This window comes from Lissotriton vulgaris, chromosome 11 (assembly GCF_964263255.1).
Source record: "Lissotriton vulgaris chromosome 11, aLisVul1.2, whole genome shotgun sequence".
NCBI lineage: Eukaryota > Metazoa > Chordata > Amphibia > Caudata > Salamandridae > Lissotriton > Lissotriton vulgaris.
The window spans coordinates 362,705,675-362,728,697 of record NC_141699.1 but is presented as its reverse complement, the minus strand read 5'-3'; the positions used below and the strand labels follow the sequence as shown (position 1 = coordinate 362,728,697).

Sequence of the window (23,023 nt, the reverse complement as noted above, 5' to 3'; positions counted from 1 at the left end):
TAGGAGTCAAGAGAGTTTAGTGAGGGTAGCTTTCCTCTTCCCCCATCTCACTTTCCAGAGACACAATGCACAAAATAATTAAGAACCTGAAAAGGCCAAAATAACAATCAGTCTTACTTCCAGATTGTCACCCTCGCATAGGTCAAAGAGAGGGGGCCCAGCCAAGCCTCGCATGCCAATGAGTGCAGACTGGCCCGGTCTTCGCCCCAGCACCCTGCCAGTCATGTACTGCGAGTTGGTAGTACTGGCGTCCTCTTAAGCGTCTGCTTGACGCTTGCCAAGTGGGATTGCTGGAAATTGCAGTCTTGGCCCCCACAGGGCTAAATTAACATCCAGACATTTGATCAATAAATATATATCTAGAAGATAGACCATGGAGAACTCTGCACCCTGCACTCATATAGCTTATTATCTACTGTCTGATGCGTTAACAACTGGGACTCTTCAAAAATATTTAACTTTTTTTAATTTCAAATTTCTTTCTCATTAGGTCTGGATGGACTGTGTCTCAAAACAAGTTGTTCAACAAGCTGCTGAAGGCACTTCAGTCGGACCGACTTGCTCGGCTGGCTAATGATGGGGTGAGAAATTATCTGCTTTCCTGTATTCGTTACCCAGAACAACAGAGGAGCAAATCTACTGATTACTGACTTCTCCTTTTCCCTCATCATCCCAGCCCTGTATTCCCTCTCCCTGTTTTTCATTGTTACATCATCTGTCACAATCCCACACCTCTTCTAACTCCCATTGGCCGACCTTTATTATTTCATGTCTGCATATCTTGTCATCTTTTTGGTTGATTCCACTGCTAAAGATTTGTCCATTCTCCTTGTGCTATCTTTCAAAAATATGCAGCTTTTGATCTCTTAATGTATCCACTATAGATTGCTCTCTGGGTGCATCCCTTGTAAGGTCTGTTAACAATACCCTTTGACGATATTCACGTATGTCTATTTCTCCTTCTCAAAACTGCCATGTATCCCCTGATCCATTGCTCTTTTTGTTGCCTCCTAACTCCCAGTCGCCAACCTCTTCACATATCCCATCTGAGTCTCCATCTTCTTGCATGTCCCTACCTTTTAGGCCTCTAATGAGCCAGTCCTGAGGAGAATTGCGGTCGACAAGTGTGCCAGGCGGGTACGACAGTCACTCGCCAGTGTGAATTGGGACATCAAGCTGCTACAGTGGCTTCATGCCGTGCTGGTAGAAACGCTCAGCCTGCCCATGCTTGCAGCCTACTTGGATGCATTGCAGACGCTGAAAGGGAAGGTAAGAGTGCCAGAGAGGAGGAGTAGGAACAGGTAAAAATATTATCCTTTCACATAATGTAAGGTTTGCTGTCTTGTTATTTTTTATTTTATATTTCTAAGTCAGCTGTTTGACAATCTGGCTATGAGTGCACCGAGATCCTCCAGAGATGGTGAGCTTGTCTGCAAGATAAGCAGGGGTGCTGGTCTTAATAGCTTAGTATATTACGCAGCTGGTTTTGAAGTTGGTGCGGTCCAGCAATGGGAACAAAGGGAGTTCATTCAGGATAGGGATGATATGATATTTTTTAGGGCCCTGGATGAGACATGCTGGCATGTTGATTGCCCTTAAGGAGGGTCCACTGTGGAGTCTGGGAGGCAATGAAGTAGGTCATTACCTTCATCAATATGCAGGAGTACGAGGACTTGAATAATAGTTCTGAAGTTGCTGTTTGGAAGAAAAAGTGTGACTGTATGAGAGGGTTGGGACAGGCTAGCTTTGTTTTTTTGGCAGTGTATTACTTGAGGATGAGGTTGGTGTCAAGCGTGAATCTAAGCACCTTGGCATTCGATGAAAGTTGGGGTTTGGAATGCTTGGGGTTCATGTCAGATTTGCTCTGTATTTTATTTACTGTTCTTGGAAAATAACTAGAATTCAGTCTTATTTGGGTTGAGCTTTAGGTAGGTGCATGGTATCCAGGCCTGGCTGATGAGTAAGCAGTTTTGGATGTCTGAAGCAGAAGAGACTTTCAAGTAGAGTAGTGCATCTTTGAATGTGAATCCTGATGCTGTTATCTGGGAGGAGAGAACTAAGCCACTCCATGTAAATGTTAAAGCTGACTAGGGGAATCCACTTGTGATGGGTATCTTTTTTGACCTGAAGGGGCCTATGTGAACAAACTGGCGTTGGTTGAAAAAGTAGAAGGAAAACCAGTGTAAGACTCCCAGGATGCGTATAAGGGTGGGATGTAAAACTTTTTTGAAGGCAGCTGAGAGATCCAGAAAATCGGAAGGAATGGGTCACCGTCATCTATGGTTAAGAGGGTACTGTTTACAATGTGTGAGGATGCAGTGCCTGTGCGCCCACGTTATTTGAAGCCAGACTGATAGTCATTCAGGGGATGGTTAGCACTGATGGGATCTTGGATTTAAACATAGACTGCTTGTACAGTGATTTTGCCAATAAAGGATAGCTGAGTGATTGGCCGGTATTTGGTTAGGTAATCAGGGTCTATTTTACATTACTGTATGGGTGGGGAGATCTGGCCTCTTGTGAGCGCTTATGGTAAGATGCCTTGAGTGAGGGAGGCAATCGCAATGATAAATAAGAGTGAAAGACAATACCCAGAGAGAGCTTTGATGGCTGATGGGAAGTCATCCGCTTCATAAGAAATAGCTTTGAGAGCATTGAGTTTGTCCGTGAGATCTGGGAGGTATGGGGCTTTGAAGGCTAACTATTGTGGGATTTTACGGGAAAGGATAGGTGTGAGAGTTGAAGGGGGTGCTGACAAATCTGTGGTTTTTTTTCACTGAAGAAGAGGTTGATGCCATTTCACTTTTGTGTAGAGTGAGGAAAGTAGCGTCCAGCAGTGGGTTGATGCAGTACTTGATTGCCTTAAACTTAGTTCTGCTTCTGTTGGTGGCTTCATTCATCGTGTTGGTATAGCAATTTGCTTTGGCTGATGTGATGAGCAGCCTGCATATTGGGAGTACAGTTTTTCTTCCATTTTCTTCCTTGTCTGCGGACGGAACATTTATTGTCAGTAGGATTTTTAGAGTATCAGGGTGCTGAAGTCTTTAGCTTGCATGTATGTGTTGTAATTGGAGAGTTGATGTTCACATAGCTTTTAAAAAAAATGTTACGTTGTTTATAAGGGTGTTGGCATTGGATGTGGAGTTGAGTGAGTGAGAGATAAGAGTTCAAGCATTAGGCTGTCTATGAAGAAGTGTATGAAGGATAAGGACGCTTGGTGGTCTTTTTTTCCATGACTTTGATTTGCTGGTAGGGTGCTGGGCAGGGAGATAGGGATAGCAAATTGGTTAGTCTAAGCTAGGTGTATGGGTGGTACGCATTGTATTGTTGGTGATGCTGAAAATTCAATATTGAGGATATGAACTTTGGCGTCTGTGTTGGTTGAATGACCTGCTGTATTATGTTAAAAACATTGATGAGTGTCACTTATGTGTGTTGTTGTTTTAAAAACTTTTTTAAAATGTCATTTATTGAACGTGTATTCTCTGGGGTGGTTGAAATCATCAATGTCGCATTGATATGGTTGTGAGAAAATCTGAGAATTAATCGAAGAAGTCCGGTCCTGGCCAGGAGGCCCGTAAATTAAATGGAAGGTCTGAGTTGCAGAGAGTGGGAAATGTCATGTCAGCAGCTCCATGGATTTGGGTGTTACTTGATTGACTAGTATACGAAAGTCTCTCTTTTTGTATGATCATCCTGCTGCCCCATTATCAGGACCATTTCTTTGCAGGACAAATATATAGTGGGGATCCTGACACTGATGGTCCTGACAGATAACATACTCTTTGTGTCTAAGTGGTTCCTGTGACTGGCTCCCAACCTGTTGTGGCCCGTCCATGAGAGTTCTAGTAGCCTTTCTAGCTCTTCAGCTCAATACCGCAAAGCTACTTAAAATGATTTATTGCATTCTTAAGATTGAATTACAGTGATGTTGTTCAAATGTGAATTTACCTACAAAAAACAAAGACAAGAGGTGTTCGGCAAAACAGGAAAAGTTGGTTTAATCAAACACTTCGGCTGAGAGAACAGATACAGAGTTGGGGTTTGAGGACTGTCTCAAAGTATGATATGATCACTATGATATGCATTTCTTGACGCATCATCAATCCAGTCATAGATCCTTTCTAGGAAAAGAAATGTGGGCCTAGTTTTGGAGTCATAAATGACTCCCACTTGATAATTAATGCAGGTTTGTCTCGACCTTGCGTGGATGCAATGAGAGTTAGTGGATAATGTGTCCAGATATCTGGCATGGGGAGCGCATGATTACTGCTTGTGCTGTGTTGTCATTTGCTAGGTGTTCCAAACTTCATGTGCATCTAACTTTATGGTGTTTTGGGAACGCACGCCCGTCCAGCCATGTGCATTTTATTGGGGCCATTATGGTGTCACTTGCCTACCTGTGGGATTAATTTGGGTTTTTCCTGTTCACACTTTTGTTCTGCTGATTACATGCCACCCCACCTATGTTCTAATCAATCAGATGCCTCAGGCCTAGGTTGCAGGGCCTGCCTGACCACGTATTTCTGACTCTGGGTTGATGGAGAGGTCCTATCTATGATTTCGACAACAGTGATTCAATTAATTTTTTTATGCACACTTGTATCATTGTGCACATCAACATCAACTTTTTCAATCTTAACATTCCTGCCTCTAGTTGGATTTTCAGCTACATCATTTACCCCATACTTCATGACAGTCACATTAATAGAGGCTTGTTGTGCTTCATTTTGAACTATTACTACTTTCCTAATTACTTGTATTCTACCCAATTTGAGGACTATGTTTTTACAGCAGGAACCCCCAATTGTAGAAAACCACACAAAAACAATATGAAGATGAGAATGAGCTGCAGTGACGTACACAGGCTAGTCACCACAGAGTGTGCCAGGAAAACCAATTACCAACTACCGCAAAACAACGACACGGGTGGACCGTGATAAACTCATATTTAGGGGTAAAGCCACAGTCTTATCTGGAAAGTCACTTTAGTAGGCCACTAAAACAAAGATACATAGAACATCGACTGGGCATACATTTTTCAAAGGACCTGCTACCATCTTGGAAAGGTAGTCATGCTGACCCTAATTGTCGCCTATGTGGATATCAAAATGAAACTTTAACCCACTTACTATGTGCTTGCCCGGCACTTACGGATTTGAGGAGATTGCTTTTAAAGTCAATTTTTACAAACTGAACATCCGAACATGCAGGCAAGCTGTAATTCGATGGTTAGATGGATCATTTTCCCATGTTGGCATGTAGGGGGGTTAAATACATGAAGTCAGTCCAATCACTCCTACAACAAGCGGAACAAGGAACTATAATACCACACCGAAATATATGAGCTCAAATTTTCTGTATGGACTATTCATTTTAATTAATTATTTAAATGTTAATATTTGCTTAATATTTTAACGATGATCCAAATGTATTTTGTAATAATTTTTATAAATTTTATACAATACAAATTGACTTGACTTGACAATTGGCATAACATTCCTGCTCTTGGGCTTTGCAACCAGTGGGCGTTTGCTTTCAACTGCACGGTGAAGAAGGGTATGGACCCTCCTGAATTTACTTGTGTGTTAGTAAACTGAACCTAAATTCTTCTGGAATGTCCTTAAACAGAGCCCAGCCAAAATAATCAGCAGATCTTTTCTCTCAAGCCTGGTGCAACAGAGTTGCCTTCTTTTGTTTCAGAAGTTGATACAACTCTTAACAAATCATCTTCAGGGATTATCAGTGTTGGGGTGTGTATGATAACAAGGGAGCATAGGCCTGCCATGCGGGGACGAGCTGGGTGTAAGCAAATTCACTACACGGTCAGTAGGTATTCATTAGCGTGAAGGTGCCCCATTAAATGTCTTGTATGTGTAGTATTGTGCCACAGTTCAAATTTGTGCCGAGTGGAATCGTTCCTTTACCTCTGAAACACAAGGAATGCAGTGTAAGTGTCCGCACATTAGGGGTTGACACTTTCCTTCCAACCACATGTTTCTATCTGTCTCAGTATCCTGACCTTGGCTGTTTATTCTGGTGTTCAGCCCCCTCCCCCTTTCGAGACTCATTTCCCTTCGCATCATCATCATCAGGGTTCATGACCCTGCACTGGAGATCCATGTCCAGTCCCATTTGTTATTAAAGAAGACTCCCCCAGACACGCTAAGGGCCACCTTGGGACCATAGATGGAAGCAGGAGCGGACGTGTTTGAACACCGGTTTGGTGGCTTTGCTACCACCAAGAAACTTTTCTGGAAAGTCTCAGTGTCAGACAGTATCCTCCCCTATGGTGCCCCTCCTGCGTATCCTATCTAGCTCTGTTTGAATATCGCTAGGGATTGTCTTGTAACTGGTCATGTTCACTACTACTATATGAGTTATACTCTGTTGGATTGTATCTTCGCTGTAATCCTACATAGGTACAGGTGGAAAAGGCATTTTGCTTTTTCAGGATCTACCTCTTGGGATAAGTAACTCCTGTCTGTGCCTACTGCATGGGGTATCAGTGAACAGATGTAAAATGACCAGCCTGATGTCTGGGCGCCCACGGGGATCATGTGCTGATACCATTTTGGGTAAGAGTGCACTGTGTATTGTGTGTGGGGTGCTAGTTTTGGGTTCAGTATAATTATAAGTGACATGGACGAGGTCCCTACAGAAGCGCTGTAAAAAATGTCAGCGTGAACTCCATTTGATGGTGCCGAGACCAATGGCATATCCATCAAGAATGTTTATCTAAAACGGAATATGGGAGTAAGCAAATGCCTTACATTGAACATGTATTAAATGAATATCGTACATGATTACAGTATGTCACAGTTCTTGGCTATTACTATCAGAGGTATCATTCTTACCATTTCCATTTCCCATTGGGTTAAGAAGCTCCCAGCGTAATTCTCTCCAGAGTGTGATGTTCTCCGCTAATTTTTCATCCTTTCTACAGGCTTTCATGTGTAAGTCTAATGCAAGAGACCATTCACCCACTTCCTTTATCCAACTCTCTAATGTCGAGGCTCGGGCGCTCATCCAGCCTATAGCCACTGTACGTTTGGCCTAGCCAGTACCAAGGCTAACTGTAGCAATGTATAAGCCATTTTTCGTTTCTTGGGTTTCTGTGTCGGCCCCAAGAGGCAATGCTCTGGTGTAACCTCCACTCTGATACCCACCCCCTCGCTTATCTTTGCTACCACATTAATCCAATACTGCTGTACCTCCGAACAATCCCATGCTAAATGCAAAAACCCTGTTTGGGCCCTGTTACATCTAGGGCATTCATGGGGACGAGTCGGGTCTATTTGATGTAGTTTCACTAGGGTTAAGTACACCATCTGCAGAAAGTTGTAATGCAACAGTTTTAGGCGAGCATTACTGGATACCTTGCGTGTTAATGTGCATCCCCTCACCTAGCTTTTCTCTGGCTGAAATGGTGACTGTAAATCTTTGTTCGAAGCATCCTATGCCTTAAAGGCTAGAGACCCTGAGTCTGCCCTCATAGCTTTATATAGCAGTGAAACCAACTTTGACCCACTACCGCCTGCCAGCCCACGTCCAGAGTCTGTCACCCAAGGCATATTTGGAAACGTAGGCCATGTAACCCTGACCAGCTTCATCAAGCCCGCATCACACTTGGAACATTTTTAGGCCCAAAATCCTATAACATGGGTTCCTATGGGAGAAACATGGTTATCTGTTTTGAAGGTAAGTTCTGGACTTTCGGGGTGAGTTTTGGGGGTTAGGACCAAGGTTCCCCAAGGTCTAGAAGGGCACTTAAGTTGCACCACCAGAGGCACTGGGAGGGCCGGGTGCAGAGGGCGGGGGCCTAATGTTGGCTAATGGGGCTAAGGGGGCCTTCTCTTAGGGACTGCTGATGAGTAGGCCAGTCGGGTGTGGGTTCCTGGGGTTAAGGTCAGCATGGCAGGGGCCAACGACCAGTACAGGAACTTCACCACCAGCGGCACTGGGGCAGACGGGTGCAGGGTGGAAGTTGGTCGTCGGGGAACCTGTGCTTTCAAATGGAGACCTTTCGGTTTAGAAAAGATGCTGCAGGCTCGGGCATGGAGGCTTCCTGAATGTGACCACTGGCTAAAGAGGTAGGTTGGGATCTCAATGGATGCCTGAACACTGTTGGTTGTGCCACCCAAGGCTGTGGGGCATCGGGTGAAAGAGTGTCTTCTGGCATCGTGTTTGCTTACCAGCTCCTGTCGTAATCGGGTGGGCCCTTCATGTTGAGGCTGCTGGTGTCTTGAGGGGGGTTAGGGATCACCAGATCCCAGGTCAGAATTGTTGAGGAGACCTCCTTGGGATGTTGGGCCACTCGAACTGGGGCAGGGTGGTGCAGAATCAGAGAGACACCGGTATCCAGATTCTAGAAATGATTCTTGTATTGAGCAAATCCGGTGCTTACGGGAGACCGAGTATGTTGAAAGGTCGCAGGGTGGGTCCTCTGGGCTCTGGGGGTTGCTGGCTGCTTGACTTGCTGGGTTTCTTTCTGTAGGCAGGTCGTAGACAGGACAGGCCGGCAGGACTGGGGCCAAGGCAGTTGGTGTCCTCTCCTCCTTCCTGGGTCAGCACGGCTCTTCGGTCCTTCTTCCTCGAATCTCAGGAGGCAAGGTTCAGGGTTGCCCCTAAATACTAATTTTAGGGGCATTAATGCCAGTGGGAGGGGCAATGAGCCTCTTCCTAATTGGCTGACTACCCTCATCTTCAAGATGCAGGGGACTGAGATGTGTGCTTCACCTCGTAACCCCCACCTAAGGGGTGGAGTTGGCAAAGGTGGGCACACCTCTATTCCTAGCTTGGATTTCCAGCCGATTCACCTGCCCAAAGTGGGGTCAGAAATGGTAGGAGCCAGTTCCTGGGGACAGCAAAAGGCAAGGACGGCTTCCAGAGGCGGCAGGTCTTTGAAGCTTCCCCTTCCATGGACCAAGCCCATCCTGGGGGAGTAGACCTGACACCTCTGCCCAAGATGGGCTTTGTTCTTGGACCCAGAGAGCGGAGGCTCTCTACCCAGGGGTCCAGAAACCTGTCTGATGGTGGCAAATGGTGGGCAGCCATTCAGGAACCACACCAAGGCTGGTTGAATTTCAGGGAGCACCTCCAAGTTGCCTTCTGAGTTAATTTTACATTAAATCCCACACTGGCATCAATGTGGGTTTAATGTGCTGAGAAGTTTGCTACCAATCTTTCCAGTTTTTATGAAAGCCATTATGGAGCAGTGGAGTTCATAATGACCAACTCCCAGACCATATACTCTTTGTGACTTTACTACACTAATAATGTCTAAGAATAGACTTACAAACTGATAAGAGAGTGCACTCCTTTCCTTAAGTTGAAGCCATACTCTTCAGTCTCCAATTGAATATGCGTGCAAACAGTGAACCGTGGATCGCCACTGTTTGTACGAATATTCAATTGGAGACTGAAAAGTATGGTTTCAACTTAAGGAAAGGAGTGCACTCTTATCAGTTTGTTTGGCTTTTGCATTATATGGCCTCAATGAGCCTGCACCCTATGGATGGATCGATGGTAAAAGTATTTTGAAAACTACATAAAAGTTTTCATCACCACAGAGACAGCTTTATCATGGAGTGGAATTCCGTTAACAGCATAACACACCACACGAACAGCTTCAACTGACTAATGCCTAATGAATTTTCAGTTTGCTTTCTTTTAGGAGTTTGTGAATATGTTATTCTTTATTTGTTGTTATTTTATCGTTAAGCAGCAGCACCATTCGCACTTGTGATAATGGTTATTATTGGCACAATATCATTTTTATTACATTATCAGCGTTGTTGAGAAGAGTATATTATGTGAGTCGGGCTGGTGGGATGCACTAACCAGTGTTTTTTGGTTACGCAGGGTGGGTTGTTTAGAGCATTGTGGGAAGTGGAGTTTTCAGTGAGAGGTTGTGGTTATTTGGAGTAAAGTATAGGCGGGAACCCATCCCGGGTTTTGGTTATTTAAAGCATGATGGGTAGAAGGAATTGAGGACATGGGTGGATTATCAGGAAAGAGGACTTTGTTGGACATCAGTATGAGGGGCTGTGTTAATGGCGGCGTTCAAAATGTAATGGATTTAAAAAGTGAGTGTGATAGTGAGCGTGTGAGGAAGGGTGAAAGTTTGAGTTAGTGGGTTGTACACATGGGAGATTTTTGGAGTGGGGACGCTGTGGAGCCTAGGCTTCGGGTAAGAAGCATGCATGGGTGTTTGAGTACTGTGGGGAGATAATTGGGGCATGAGAAGTAGCACAGGAGGTTGCTTTGAGTCACGGGTAAGACACGGGAGGGTGGAGATATTTTAATTCACTCAGATTGAGTTCTTATTGTTTGAGTAATAGGTTGTTTTTTAGCAATGGGTTGCTATTTTGTTTTTGCTCATTGGTCAGTTATGTTGTTCTTTCCATTTTTATCATAGAAATCCCTGACGAAGAGCCTAGAAGGCTTGAAATGCATTGGGTCAGCAAACGCTGTGTTAACTCCAACATTGATGCATCTGTTATAAACGAGCCATTGTACAAAGCCAGAATAGGCATACAACTGGTGGATGAAAAGTTTAATAAAATGTTCAGGTGGAATCTCACTGTTTCCCTAGTGATGAATCGAGGTGAATAATGAAAAGTCAAGAATAAGGAACAGTATTAATCAAAAGTCAATGGATTATCTGAAGAGTACCGGGATGAATTGGTTACATTTGGGGATCAATCTCATCTTTTGTAGTGCAACAGTGGGGAGCGCGAGACAAGTGCCCTGGTTTCATTGTAGTAAGAATTGACTTAGACACTGTAGGGATACAGGGCTCATGCCACTCTACCCTCACCTTAGGACTAGTGCACCCTGCTAGAGGGGTGACTTACCTAGTCCTCAGGCAGTGGGTTGCAGGCATGGCAAACCGGGATGTGTCATGTCGACTCTTCACTTTTCTCTGCACCAAAACACACAGGCTGCAGTGGCAGTGTGTATTAATGTGCAGGGCGTCTAAGGGTGGCTCAATAAGTGCTGCAGCCTTTAGAGGCCTTCCCTGGTCAGCGTGCACTTAGTACCCATGGTACCTTTTACAAGGGGCTTACCTGTGGCCAGTGATGTGTAAATTCTGGAAACAAAGGTACAGTCTTGGGAAGAACACAGGCTCTGGGAACCTGATTGTCAGGGACCCAGGGCACATCAAGTCAGGTTGCATTAGATGTCAGGCAAAACGTGGGGGTAACCATGCAAAAAGGGGCACTATCCTACAATAAACACAGCCTTCAAATGACAGAATTTAATTGCGGACCACAACATCGAAAGTAGCCATAGAGTTGAAGTAGCCAACACATGGTTAGCAAAATCCCTGCTCCTTCAGTGCTACAAACAGAGAAACATAAGGAATAATGCCAATGAGTGCCTATGTTTCCACATGTCATATTGAGATTAAGTCATGAGCAAGTGGAAAACGGTAACATGGTCAAAACTGTGAGATAGGACGACACCGGAGCAGAACAGAATAAAAACAGAAACTTAACTAAGAGGAGGAAGAATAAAAGTGAAAAGCTATTCCGTATCTGTGTCAGAAATAAAGAAAGGTACAAAAAGATGAGATATATCAAAAAGTTAAAAATTATTTTTTCTTAAGAGAATCCTAAAGAGTGTATGTAAGACTTGTATCCTAAAGTGTTATCTAAGAGCGTGAAAGGCCATATTAAAAAAGGGACATAAAAGATAATAAAATACATGACTGTAAGTAAAAACCTACACCCATATTACCCTGAAAACATCCCAAAATGTAACTTAGTCCATTTAATCTATACGATATAGCACAAAAAACTTCAAAGTAAATCAGGATTAGAGAGCCTATAGCAAAATTAGTGTAAGAAACGTTGCTTCTTGAGTTCATACAAAATTCATTCCCATTAATATTCCCATCCTTATTTGTCCCACATAACGTTCCGGAATCCAGAAATGGGTTGGGACTCTATGAGGCTAAAGAGCAAAAAGTGAGGATCCCAGATAAGTATTGGTCTCTCATCATGAGAAAAACATATTCATTAGCGGATGCTTAAATGACCTGCTTAAGATGCTGTGGAATTCATAAGCTGTGCATCAGCCACATGGAAATGTACCCATAGAAAAGAAACAAGAATGATAACCCCATAAATACAGAGCACCAAAGCATTGAAGGGAGGCACTCTCCTAAGTATCAGTGAAGCAGAGCCAAGCTGAAAAGCTTGCAAATAATGGAAGCGCAGTGCCTCCACTGGCACTCACAACAGAATCTTATTATAGAATAACATTCTTGTGCGAGTCTTGCAACGTAAAGAGAAAGAAAAAAAATGACCATCAGAGGTAGTTGCCCCGAAATAACATACAAGTTGTAGTTAGAATAAACGGTACATCTTCATTCTGTACACGACAATAAAAAAAGACAAGCAAGAAAAAGAAAAGCATTAGGCCTCGAAGCAGGATCTGAAGATAATCAGACAACAAAAAAGCAATGACACCACAATAGGTACCAACATGGATACTTGCAGTATTAACTGCGCATTCCTGCTAAAGCCACCTCGTTAGATCAGACCATTCATGGGTTGCCTTAATTATTGTTTACATGTCATTGAGTCTTTCCCCTCACCATGACAGAAAAGGATATATTTTCTTAAGGGGTGGTTTTTGTGAGCCTGTGGGTGGTCCCGGGTCTTTAACTAACATTTTATGAGTGTGACTAGACTTCCAATGGTCTACCTTCCCTAGTGAGTGTGTGCGGTGCTTTTTTAACCTTCATAAGCGCGAGGCAATATGGACGGAGCGCTGAAACTGCATTCAAGTTAGTCTGGCTGATAACGGGGTGTTACCCCCAAAACCAGTCCCAGGGTGCTTGTTTCCGGTCCAGTGAGGACCTTGCTTGGCAGTTCGGGCTTGACTGTTCCCATGAAGAACAGGGTCAAGACCAATTTGCATATGGCTGGGTCTGAACTGGGGTGGCGAAGTAAGCAAAAGAACAATGGTGGATTTAACCCAGATCTAATAGTGATTTGGAATGAGTGCCTGAAAAGTTTCAACACTCCTTCCAACGCCATATTGTGTTTTCTTTGTTCGCCCTAAGTTGGTAGGGTATGCCCAGACTTGGGTCCCTGCTCACTTTGCCACTGTATTCAAGCTAGCCTGGCTTATGAGGGGTGTTACCTCAAAACCAGTCCCAGGATGCTTGTTTCCGGTCCAAGGATGAACTGGCTTGGCAGTTCGGGCTGGACAGTTCCCATGAGGAGCAGGGTCAAGACTGATTTGCATATGGCTTTGTCTGAACTGGAGTGGCGAAGTGAGCAAAAGAACAATGATGGATTTAACCCAGAGCTAATAGTGACTGGCGGTGAGTGTCCGGAAAGTTTCAGCGCTCCATCCATCATCACATGGTGTTTGTTTGAGAAAGGGGCATGCCATAATTAGATGATGTTGGCGATTGCGATGTGCTTTGGGGTCATGTGTATAGCCGTCCAGTCCTGGCTTGCGGCGCGCAAAGGAAACCTCCTTAACAGTGCCTGGTGTTTGGCTATGCTTTTTTTCTGGAGGGTTCTTTATGGGCTAGCTTTGAGCTTCTTTTTACTAGTATTTGGGGCGTTTTCCTAGGTTTTCATATGTTTTGCTAGTTTCTATTGTCGCGTACCAGAAGGGGTCAGAGAACTGTCCTGAGGTCCCCATGTGTTTCTGATGTGACTTGTCTGAGAGTGGCCCATTTACTCCTGCAGACCCTATCTAAGGCCTTATGCGTGTGAGCTGGTCGCTAGGCCAAATACAGTGGTGAGCCTATTTCTGAGTTTCTCACAAGGAGCTGTGCTGGATTGTTGCGGACTCTATCCCGTCAACCCCTCTCCCTCCAACTACGTCTTATCCAGGATATTTGGGCCTGCCGTCCCAGACTGTGGCCAGGGACTTCTAGCTGGCCACATGCTACTTTTGTTGCTTTGGAAGGCCATGACCCAACAAGCAGGCTTTGGATGTTTAAAATCTGTGAGGGAAAGGGGAGACAGAGTATTGCTAAATAGAAAGTCCAGAACACGTTGGAATTTACCCGATACGGATAACTGACTGAGATGACCGATTGTTCCGGTGCACTTCCCTACTGACTCTGCACAATGTGGTGCATTGCGATTGGTTGGAGTGTGTGTGTGTGTGTGCTGTGGAAGTTATGGGGTTTTCAGAATCTAAAGTGTGTAGGAACCGATCTCCCGACACTGGAACAATGCTTCATTTTTTAATTGAAATGGGGTCTCCATTAGCTTGGAGTTTGCTGCCTTCTTGCCCTGGAGTTTGCTGTTTTTGGGAACACATGCCATGAGGGAATTTTATTCCCGGGCGGCACAGCCAAGGATGAGGTCTGTTTGATCTGGCTATTGGAACCCGTCCCAATTGGACTTGAGTGAGGAGACCTGGGTGCCTGCATTTATGCACTGGGCCTGGGAGTCACTCTGCCCCCTGATCAGGCTGTCTCACCCCCCTGGGGCGTGGCCAACCAACCCCGCCCTGGGGGATCAGCAGCCGAGGGGAGAGTAGGCTCCTGCTGTCACCCAAATGAAAGACCCAAGTGCAGATTCCTGATTGGCAAATTGTGCCACATATCTTAGTGTCCCAAATGCAAGTAAAGGCATGAATTGCTAATGTTGTCTCATTAGTCTTTATTTCTGAAATGAGTTTTGAAGTGTGCGTGAAGTGGATGTTTCGCATTGACGGTTTGAACTTGCGGTGTAGGTGGATATTGTGATTGTCTGGGAATTAAATGCCTTTACACAGCTAGCCATCCCTGCTGGGGTCTCTGTCTGTTAATGCTGTTGCCACGTATTTGACCAACCACCTGATCCCTGCTGTGGTGGCGCAGTGGCTGTCTGACTTCCCTGCCACTGAGCGTAAGGTGCGTTCGGGTTACCCTGGGCTTGATTTTGAGGATGGGGATTTCTTAGGGACTGTCCTTGATTTATCAATCAATGCTCATGATATGCTTTTAGGGGGCGTTGGCCATGTGGCCCTTTCGGTGGCAATAGTAACATTCTCTGAGGTCTGGCTGCTGCCAACCTCCCTGACTTTGTCCGTTATCACTGGGTTGAAGCCCCCGGGAGGGGGGGGGGGGGGGGGGGGGGGGATTTCGACCATTGTTGCCTTCTCGAGTCCTGCCTTTTGAATTGTGTTGGACCCACTTGGCAGTGTCTCTCTGTACTTGCTACTTCTTTTCCCTGTATTTATTCCTGTTTCTTTTTGTAATAATGTAAAATGTGGGCCTGTATCTCCCACCAGGGTTTGGTGTCTGACCCTAAAATGCTGTCCAATACACTTGGTATTTCGGTTGGTGTAGTAGGCTGGCTCTGTATATGGTATGCCCTCTAGGTGGGTATACCATGCACAGAGTGCAGGGTTTCCCCAAAAGTGTAAGTGAAAGACCCAAGTGCAGATTCCTGATTGGCAAATTGTGCCACATATCTTAGTGTCCCAAATGCAAGTAAAGGCATGAATTGCTAATGTTGTCTCATTAGTCTTTATTTCTGAAATGAGTTTTGAAGTGTGCGTGAAGTGGATGTTTCGCATTGACGGTTTGAACTTGCGGTGTAGGTGGATATTGTGATTGTCTGGGAATTAAATGCCTTTACACAGCTAGCCATCCCTGCTGGGGTCTCTGTCTGTTAATGCTGTTGCCACGTATTTGACCAACCACCTGATCCCTGCTGTGGTGGCGCAGTGGCTGTCTGACTTCCCTGCCACTGAGCGTAAGGTGCGTTCGGGTTACCCTGGGCTTGATTTTGAGGATGGGGATTTCTTAGGGACTGTCCTTGATTTATCAATCAATGCTCATGATATGCTTTTAGGGGGCGTTGGCCATGTGGCCCTTTCGGTGGCAATAGTAACATTCTCTGAGGTCTGGCTGCTGCCAACCTCCCTGACTTTGTCCGTTATCACTGGGTTGAAGCCCCCGGGAGGGGGGGGGGGGGGGGGGGGGGGGATTTCGACCATTGTTGCCTTCTCGAGTCCTGCCTTTTGAATTGTGTTGGACCCACTTGGCAGTGTCTCTCTGTACTTGCTACTTCTTTTCCCTGTATTTATTCCTGTTTCTTTTTGTAATAATGTAAAATGTGGGCCTGTATCTCCCACCAGGGTTTGGTGTCTGACCCTAAAATGCTGTCCAATACACTTGGTATTTCGGTTGGTGTAGTAGGCTGGCTCTGTATATGGTATGCCCTCTAGGTGGGTATACCATGCACAGAGTGCAGGGTTTCCCCAAAAGTGTACGGTGATCGATGTAAAACCCAAAGTGCTCTACTAGTGGTAGTGTGGACGAGCATCCTTAGGCTGAACACAGAGGAGTGTAAGACATTTATTGAATATCGACCAATAATAGACACACGACTCAGTAAGGAGATCCACACCAATTTTGAAAAAATATACTATATATTTTATTTTAAGACCAAGATTTTTGCAATAAGTTAAGTACGTTTTCAGATAAAAATACATTTCACTTTCAAAAGTCGACACTTAAAATATTTTCGAGACATGTTATCCTATAGGTAAAACAATAATGCAGTTTAATAAGTAAGTACCACACTTACAAATACAGTCTTCGGGCCCAAAGTTCAGCAACAAGCAAAGGTCAGCTTAGTACTGTAGGAGAGTAGGGTCTGCTTCCTATGGTTAACCCCATTTTTTGCTGTGATTCTCTGGTTTTTCGACTTTAGTGTGGCTGTGGACCTGCTAATCAGGCCACAATTCAGCTGTTCTCTCTCTAAATTGATACCATGTACTTTAGGTACATACCAGATTGGTTACTGGGTCACCCTTGTGAGCCCCTGTATAGTGTACTATAGGTACCCAGGGCATAGGTGCACCCTAGGCCTACCAGGGGCTGCAGCATGTATTGTGCCACCCATGGTTAGCCTTCCAAACTGACACCGCAGGTCTGTTCTTACAGCCTGGGTAAGGTGGTGTAATCACCCCTTACTTGGATATAGTATACCTATATCTATATACCTATATAAGACACATATTCGACAAGTAACTCCCCACCCTTCTTCAAGCGCCTTGAGACCCTCTGGGTATGTAGCGCGCTATACAAATCTTTTGACTTGACTTGACTTGACATAAGCCACTCCTATGGCAGACCTCGATAATCCTGGAGGTAGAGTGCTTGCTTTTATTTAAGAGGGTGCCCTAGCATGAGCTGAGCCCCTCTACTGCTTTTGGAACCATCTCCTTATAGCTGTTTTATGATATAGCCATACCATATACTCTTAAGTGCATTATAATCCTCGCAGTTAATGCGAACTTTGGTTTGGCTTTATCAAAACATGTCATGTAAGGTGTCAAACACCTTCTAGAGTGAGAAGACGTGTAGTTACTGGTTTACCCGGTTAAAGTTCAACAAAGCCTCAACATCACAAAATGGATGCTGCTGCCACAGACACAAGTCTGCCCTCCTCCTGCTGGATGAAACTCCGGCAGGGGAGGCCTGGACAATAGGTTTCCTGTCCAGGGAGGTGCTGGCACCTCCCCAGACAGGCTCTTAGTGTATTGGGGCAGGGAGGGCTGCATTCAGTGAATGCTTTCCAGACACTGCCTGGGGCACACAAGGTGCTCCATGCATTTCCCAGTTCAAACCGGTTGCTTGGGCACTGAGCCCCAGCTCTGGCGCGAAACTGGACAAAGGGCAAGGGGTGTAACCACCCCCTCCTGAGGTCCACTCATAGGAGGGACCTTAGAGTTAGTCCAACCCTTAAACTTACTATAAGTATAGAACCCCAGTCCCTAGGACTTTAGATTACCCTGGACGAATCTCTGCAACATATATCCTGGACCTTCGACCTTCCATTTCGTCTGGAAGATGGAAGAAATCTCCCTTGTGGTCAAGGAGTGACCACCCTGTCCAAACAGGCACCAACAGAATCTTTGCCGGTCTGCATTTTCGAGGCTCCCGAGGGATCCCAAAGAATCTGCTACACAGGACACGGACTTCCAGATATCTCTGACGCTGACCTGCACTCCCAGCAAAGCTGAGACCTGTGGCGGACACGAGAGACATGGGGGCGGACACGAGAGACGTGGGACCGGAACTCCTGAACATCCTGCATTTTGCTACCTGCATCGACTTCCAGAGGTATCCCGAAGTCGTGCATTCGGGTGATTGAAGCCCCAGTCCAGAGCACCTTTTGAACCGAAGCGCAGAGACTTACACTCCACGAGAGTCCCGTGGGCCCGCTTTGTGCATTTCCGCTCGACGCGTCTTCGCGGTTCCTAGTCCGTTGGCTAGTGAGCCCCCAAGAAGACCAACCTTTGATATAACTTGCTTTCCTGCAAAGGAGAAGTTCCTCAGACCTTGCTGGTCTGCACCAAAGCCAATCTCGACATCCTGCGTGGGTTGCGTTTGCCAAGGCTTGTTGGGTCCAATCCGGATGCCGACACCGCAGTCCACTAGATCCTTCGTGGGACAGCTCAAATCCAGCTCCTGGTTGTCGTCGACGCCTCCTGGACCTCGTGACTGAAGAGACAAACTTCACCTTTTCACCTTAAATCACCAGACATCTGGTGGCATCTTTCTATCGCCGCCCTGGTCACTGGCTAGTGGCCCAGACTCTGTCTCCTCTGCTTTCAGGTTCTTCACATCTCCGATCCACCCGGACACTTTTCCTCTGGTCGCCTGCAGCACTTCTTCGCAGCTCTCCATTGGAATCGACAACGAAACCCGACCCCCGACCCGAAAAGGCACCTATGCACCCGGCTTTCCTGGGTGAGATAACACGAGTACTTCGGTGCTCCCGTGGGTATTGACTCTCCAAGTGTCATAGTCTAAAAGGGTTCCATTGTAGTTCACCTCCTTGTACCCTTAATCTTTAAAATTGTAACTTGTTTGTTTCCCATAGAAAGTCAATGGTAACCCGCAGCTGTGTTTAGACTCTACATGCGTCTCCATTTGGGCCTCCTACATCCTAACCTTTGATTGTTCTGAGTAGCCCCAGCGATTCCACAGGCCCCAGGCCTGCTATCTAACTCTCACGTGGTTCTTATACCACTATTTTAGTATATGGTTTGTGAGGCCCCTAGGGCAAAACGTATACTGTGCAACTTATCGTATGCTAATTAAGTTCCTTGTATTGTACTTTAACCTCTGACCTCATAAAGAGTGCAGAGGGGTTGTGTTTAGAATAAATACATATATATTTGACTAGCGGCCCGTCCCGACGTTGTCCGGGTAAAAAAAGGCTAGGCAGCAATGGTTTTAGTATCATTGTACATTCGTCCCACATGATAAGAGACACATTTTGAAGCAGTGTCCCCAAAAGTCCGTTTTTCCGAATAGAGCATATTGAATCCCTTTCAAGGGAAACTGTTAGAGGCAGTTCAAAGGTAGAATGTGCTGTTTTCCCAGCTGTTAGCAAAGTGGCAGCTATTCCAGATGAAACAACAGCTAGAGCCAAATTCCCAGAAGATCGAACTTTGGCAAGTATGAGGTTGATTAGGTAAGTCTTTCCTGTGCCACCGGGGGCGTCTATGAACAATAGTTTGCCTTGCTTCTTTTCAACACTATCAACTATGGTGTTGTAGGCGAGTTGATGATCGGGAACTAAGTTAGGCAAGTGTTGAGCAAGGTAGTTATTTAGCTCTGGAATATTGTGTGTGGTAGCGATATTGTGGTATCCAGTCAGGTTAGTTCGGACCGCTGGCGGCAGGCTGAAATCTTGTAAGGACTTCTCGCTTAATAGATACAGTGAGTCTTCAATTTCTATAAGTCCTTGGTTTATGATTTCATTGTTGTTAGCAGCCTGTGCCAACGTAGTCCGGGTATGAATTGCTGCCGGCCAGTAGTATATTGTTTTGTAGGATTTCGTTTTGATAGCATTTCTTATCTGTGACAGGCCTGTGAAACGCTCCGATTCACAGTGCACTGCTGATGCACTTAAGAGTGCACGTTCAGTAGTGTGTGAACTCGAGTTTCCCTACTTTATATTTCTTTGCAATATTATATAGCGCAAACTCGACAACATGGCATGAGCACAATTTACATTACAGAAGAGCACATTCATTTGTGGTAGGCACGGGGAGACAAAGCGATTTGCCTGGAATCACAGGATGTTGAGCTGATGCCGAGACTCGAACGCAGCTCTCCAGCTCTAAAGTTCGCAATTCTAGAACTTGTGGCGGGAAGTGTGTCTAAAAGTGTATGTTGGTGCTGGCCATCAATGAGAGAGACCTGTGCATTTTTCAAATGGGTGGTGAAAAAATATGAGTATGTTGCTGGAGATGTGGGCCGCCGTGCCACCAATGTACTTACCGGGGGAGGGTAAACACCGATTATTCCGCAACTTTCTTTCCGCATACCATCACTCCACATACTTTCATTTAGAAAGTACCATGACTCTGCAATGCCATTATAACGCATGGCATTACATTTTATATGCTTTTACTACGCATACATTTACAACAAAATTCGGTGTAAATGCACGAATGGTAAAAGCATGTTTTTTTAATGTTTGGATAAGGTAAGTATGGGTATAGGGGTATATGTTTTGGGGTACTGAGGTATATGTTTTGGGGTGTTTGGGTTTTTTAAGGTTTCAGATATAGTTTTGGGTTATGGGGTACAGGGGTAGTTTTAGGGTTTAGGGATAGGTATGGGTTTTGGGGTACAGGGGTATTTTTAGGGTTCAGGGCTAGGTTTGGGTTTTGGGGTACAGGGGTATTTTTAGGGTTCAGGTCTAGGTTTGGGTTTTGGGGTACAGGGGTATTAGGGTTCAGATATAGTTTTGGGGTATAGGGGTATTTTTAGGGTTCAGGGGTAGGTTTGGGTTTTGGGATACAGGGGTATTTTAAGGGTTCGGGCTAGGTTTGGGTTTTGGGGTACAGGGGTATTTTTAGGGTTCAGGGGTAGGTTTGGGTTTTGGGGTTCAGAGGTATTAAAGGGTTCAGGGGTAGGTTTGGGTTTTGGGGTACAGGGGTATTTCTAGGGATCAGGGGTAGGTTTGGGTTTTGGGGTAAAGGGGTATTTTAAGGGTTCAGGGCTAGGTTTGTGTTTTGGGGTACAGGGGAATTTTAGGGTTCAGAGGTAGGTTTGGGTTTTGGGGTACAGTGGTATTTTTAGGGTTAAGGGCTAGTTTTAGGGTACAGGGGTATTTTAAGGGTTCGGGGCTAGGTTTGGGTTTTGGGGTACAGGAGTATTTTTAGGGTTCAGGGCTAGGTTTGGGTTTTGGGGTACAGAGGTATTTTAGGGTTCAGGGGTAGGTTTGGGTTTTGGGGTACAGGGGTATTTTTAGGGTTCAGGGCTAGGTTTGGGTTTTGGGGTACAGGGGTATTTTTAGGGTTCAGGGGTAGGTTTGTGTTTTGGGGTACAGGGGTATTTTTAGGGTTCAGGGCTAGGTTTGGGTTTTGGGGTACAGTGGAATTTTTAGGGTTCAGGGGTAGGTTTGGGTTTTGAGGTACAGGGGTATTTATAGGGTTCAGGGCTAGGTTTGGGTTTTGGGGTATAGGGGTATTTTTAGGGTTTAGTGATAGGTTTGGGTTTTGGGGTACAGGGTATATTTATAGGGTTAAGATGATGGGTTAGTGTTTAAGGGTGTTGGGGTATTTTAAGGAGTAAGGGTGGGTTATGATCATGGGGTGCAGGGGTATTTAAAGGGAGCAGGGTGGGATTAGCACACAATATGAGACATGGCATGAATGGTGGACCGTACCACACGCCCCCAGTGTTTGTCACGCCCCCAGCACACGCCCACAGCACAACGCAGACACGCCCACAAGGGACTACTTTGCTGGCACGGTTCTTTTACCTTTTAAAAGTATATGGTGGGCGTCTGTATAGCCTATGTCCTTCTGCTGCAACTGCCCTTTCCAACGCTGTATTGGGTGTTGTGATTGGTGCTGTGGTTCCTGAGATTACCCGCCTCAAAGGTTTGGGCTCTCTCTTTATATTATTAGTATGGATATATACCTTGTTTGGTGTGCTTTCATTTGTTACTCAAGAGATTATAAATGGTAAAACAACTAGCTTAACTCGTCTCCCAGTCTTAGCCTGAATGCTGCTCTCCACAGCTACCACTAGGATAGTTTTCTAGAAGGTTGACTTTATAACCTACCTTCAATAAGGGTCGATTAGACTGGTGCAAGGTGACCACTAGAATAGTGGACATCATATACCAGGCTAACTTCCCACAAGTACCAAAACTGCACCACCAGCGGCATAGGGGAGGCCGGGTGCAGATTTTAAAGTCTGAGTTCGACCTCATGCATTTCAATGGAGACTGGAGATGCCTGGAGCTTTGGGGGTTAGCACAAGTGCAGGGGGGCCACAAAGCCACAAACCCACCAAACATACACCTCCAGTGGCACAGGGGGAGCCGGGTGCAGGGCACCCAATGCTTTTCAATGGAGTTTCTTCTTTGAATAAACAGGCTACAGGCATTGCACCGTAAGTTGCAAGTGGGAGACCAATGACAGCAGTGTAAGTAGAAATGTAGGGTATAGTAGGGGCACTGTCTGTTCATCTCACCAAGGCCCAGGGGCTTCAGGTGCAGAGGTGCTTTTCGACGTCTGAGTCTTTTTACCAAAGCCGGTCGCAGTCAGGGGGAGCCTCTGGATTCCGTCTGCAGGCGGCTTTTTTGGAGGTCAGGAGCGGTCAGCCAATTCTGGAGTCAAGGTCAGGATTGCTGGTGAGACTTCACTGGGCAGTTGGGTCACTCAGTCTCGGGCTGTGGGCGTTTGGTGCAGGGTAGGCAAGGATAACGGTTCCAGCTGGATCTGGAGCCCTTGGAGTCGTTTTCTTCTGGACCGATCCTGTGTCCATTGGAGATTTGAGTCTTTTTCAAAGGCAGCAGTCCTCCCAGGGTTTTCAGAGGTTGCTGGCTGCACTATAGGTCGCAGATTCGCAGAAGCTGGATACAGGCTGGTAGGGCAGGGACCAAGGCAGCTGTCGTCGACCTCTTCTCTGCAGGGATTTCTTCTTTTTTCTTAGGTCGTTTTAGATCCAGTTTCTAGGTCTAGGGAGCCTTCTAAATACTAAATGTAGGGGCGTTTTAGGGGAGTAGTA

The 23,023-nt window shown here is 45.6% G+C and overlaps 1 protein-coding gene across 8 annotated transcripts in view; it reads left to right on the top strand.

The window, feature by feature from the left end:
• KANSL3 (KAT8 regulatory NSL complex subunit 3) overlaps positions 1-23,023 on the top strand; it is a 535,939-nt gene that overhangs the window by 93,098 nt on the left and 419,818 nt on the right. For all 8 annotated transcript variants that reach the window (XM_086943340.1, XM_086943345.1, XM_086943341.1 and 5 more), the window contains 2 exons: positions 491-581; positions 1,084-1,269. In XM_086943340.1, coding sequence (XP_086799466.1) covers positions 491-581; positions 1,084-1,269 — 277 coding nt within the window. The remainder of the gene's footprint in view (positions 1-490; positions 582-1,083; positions 1,270-23,023) is intronic.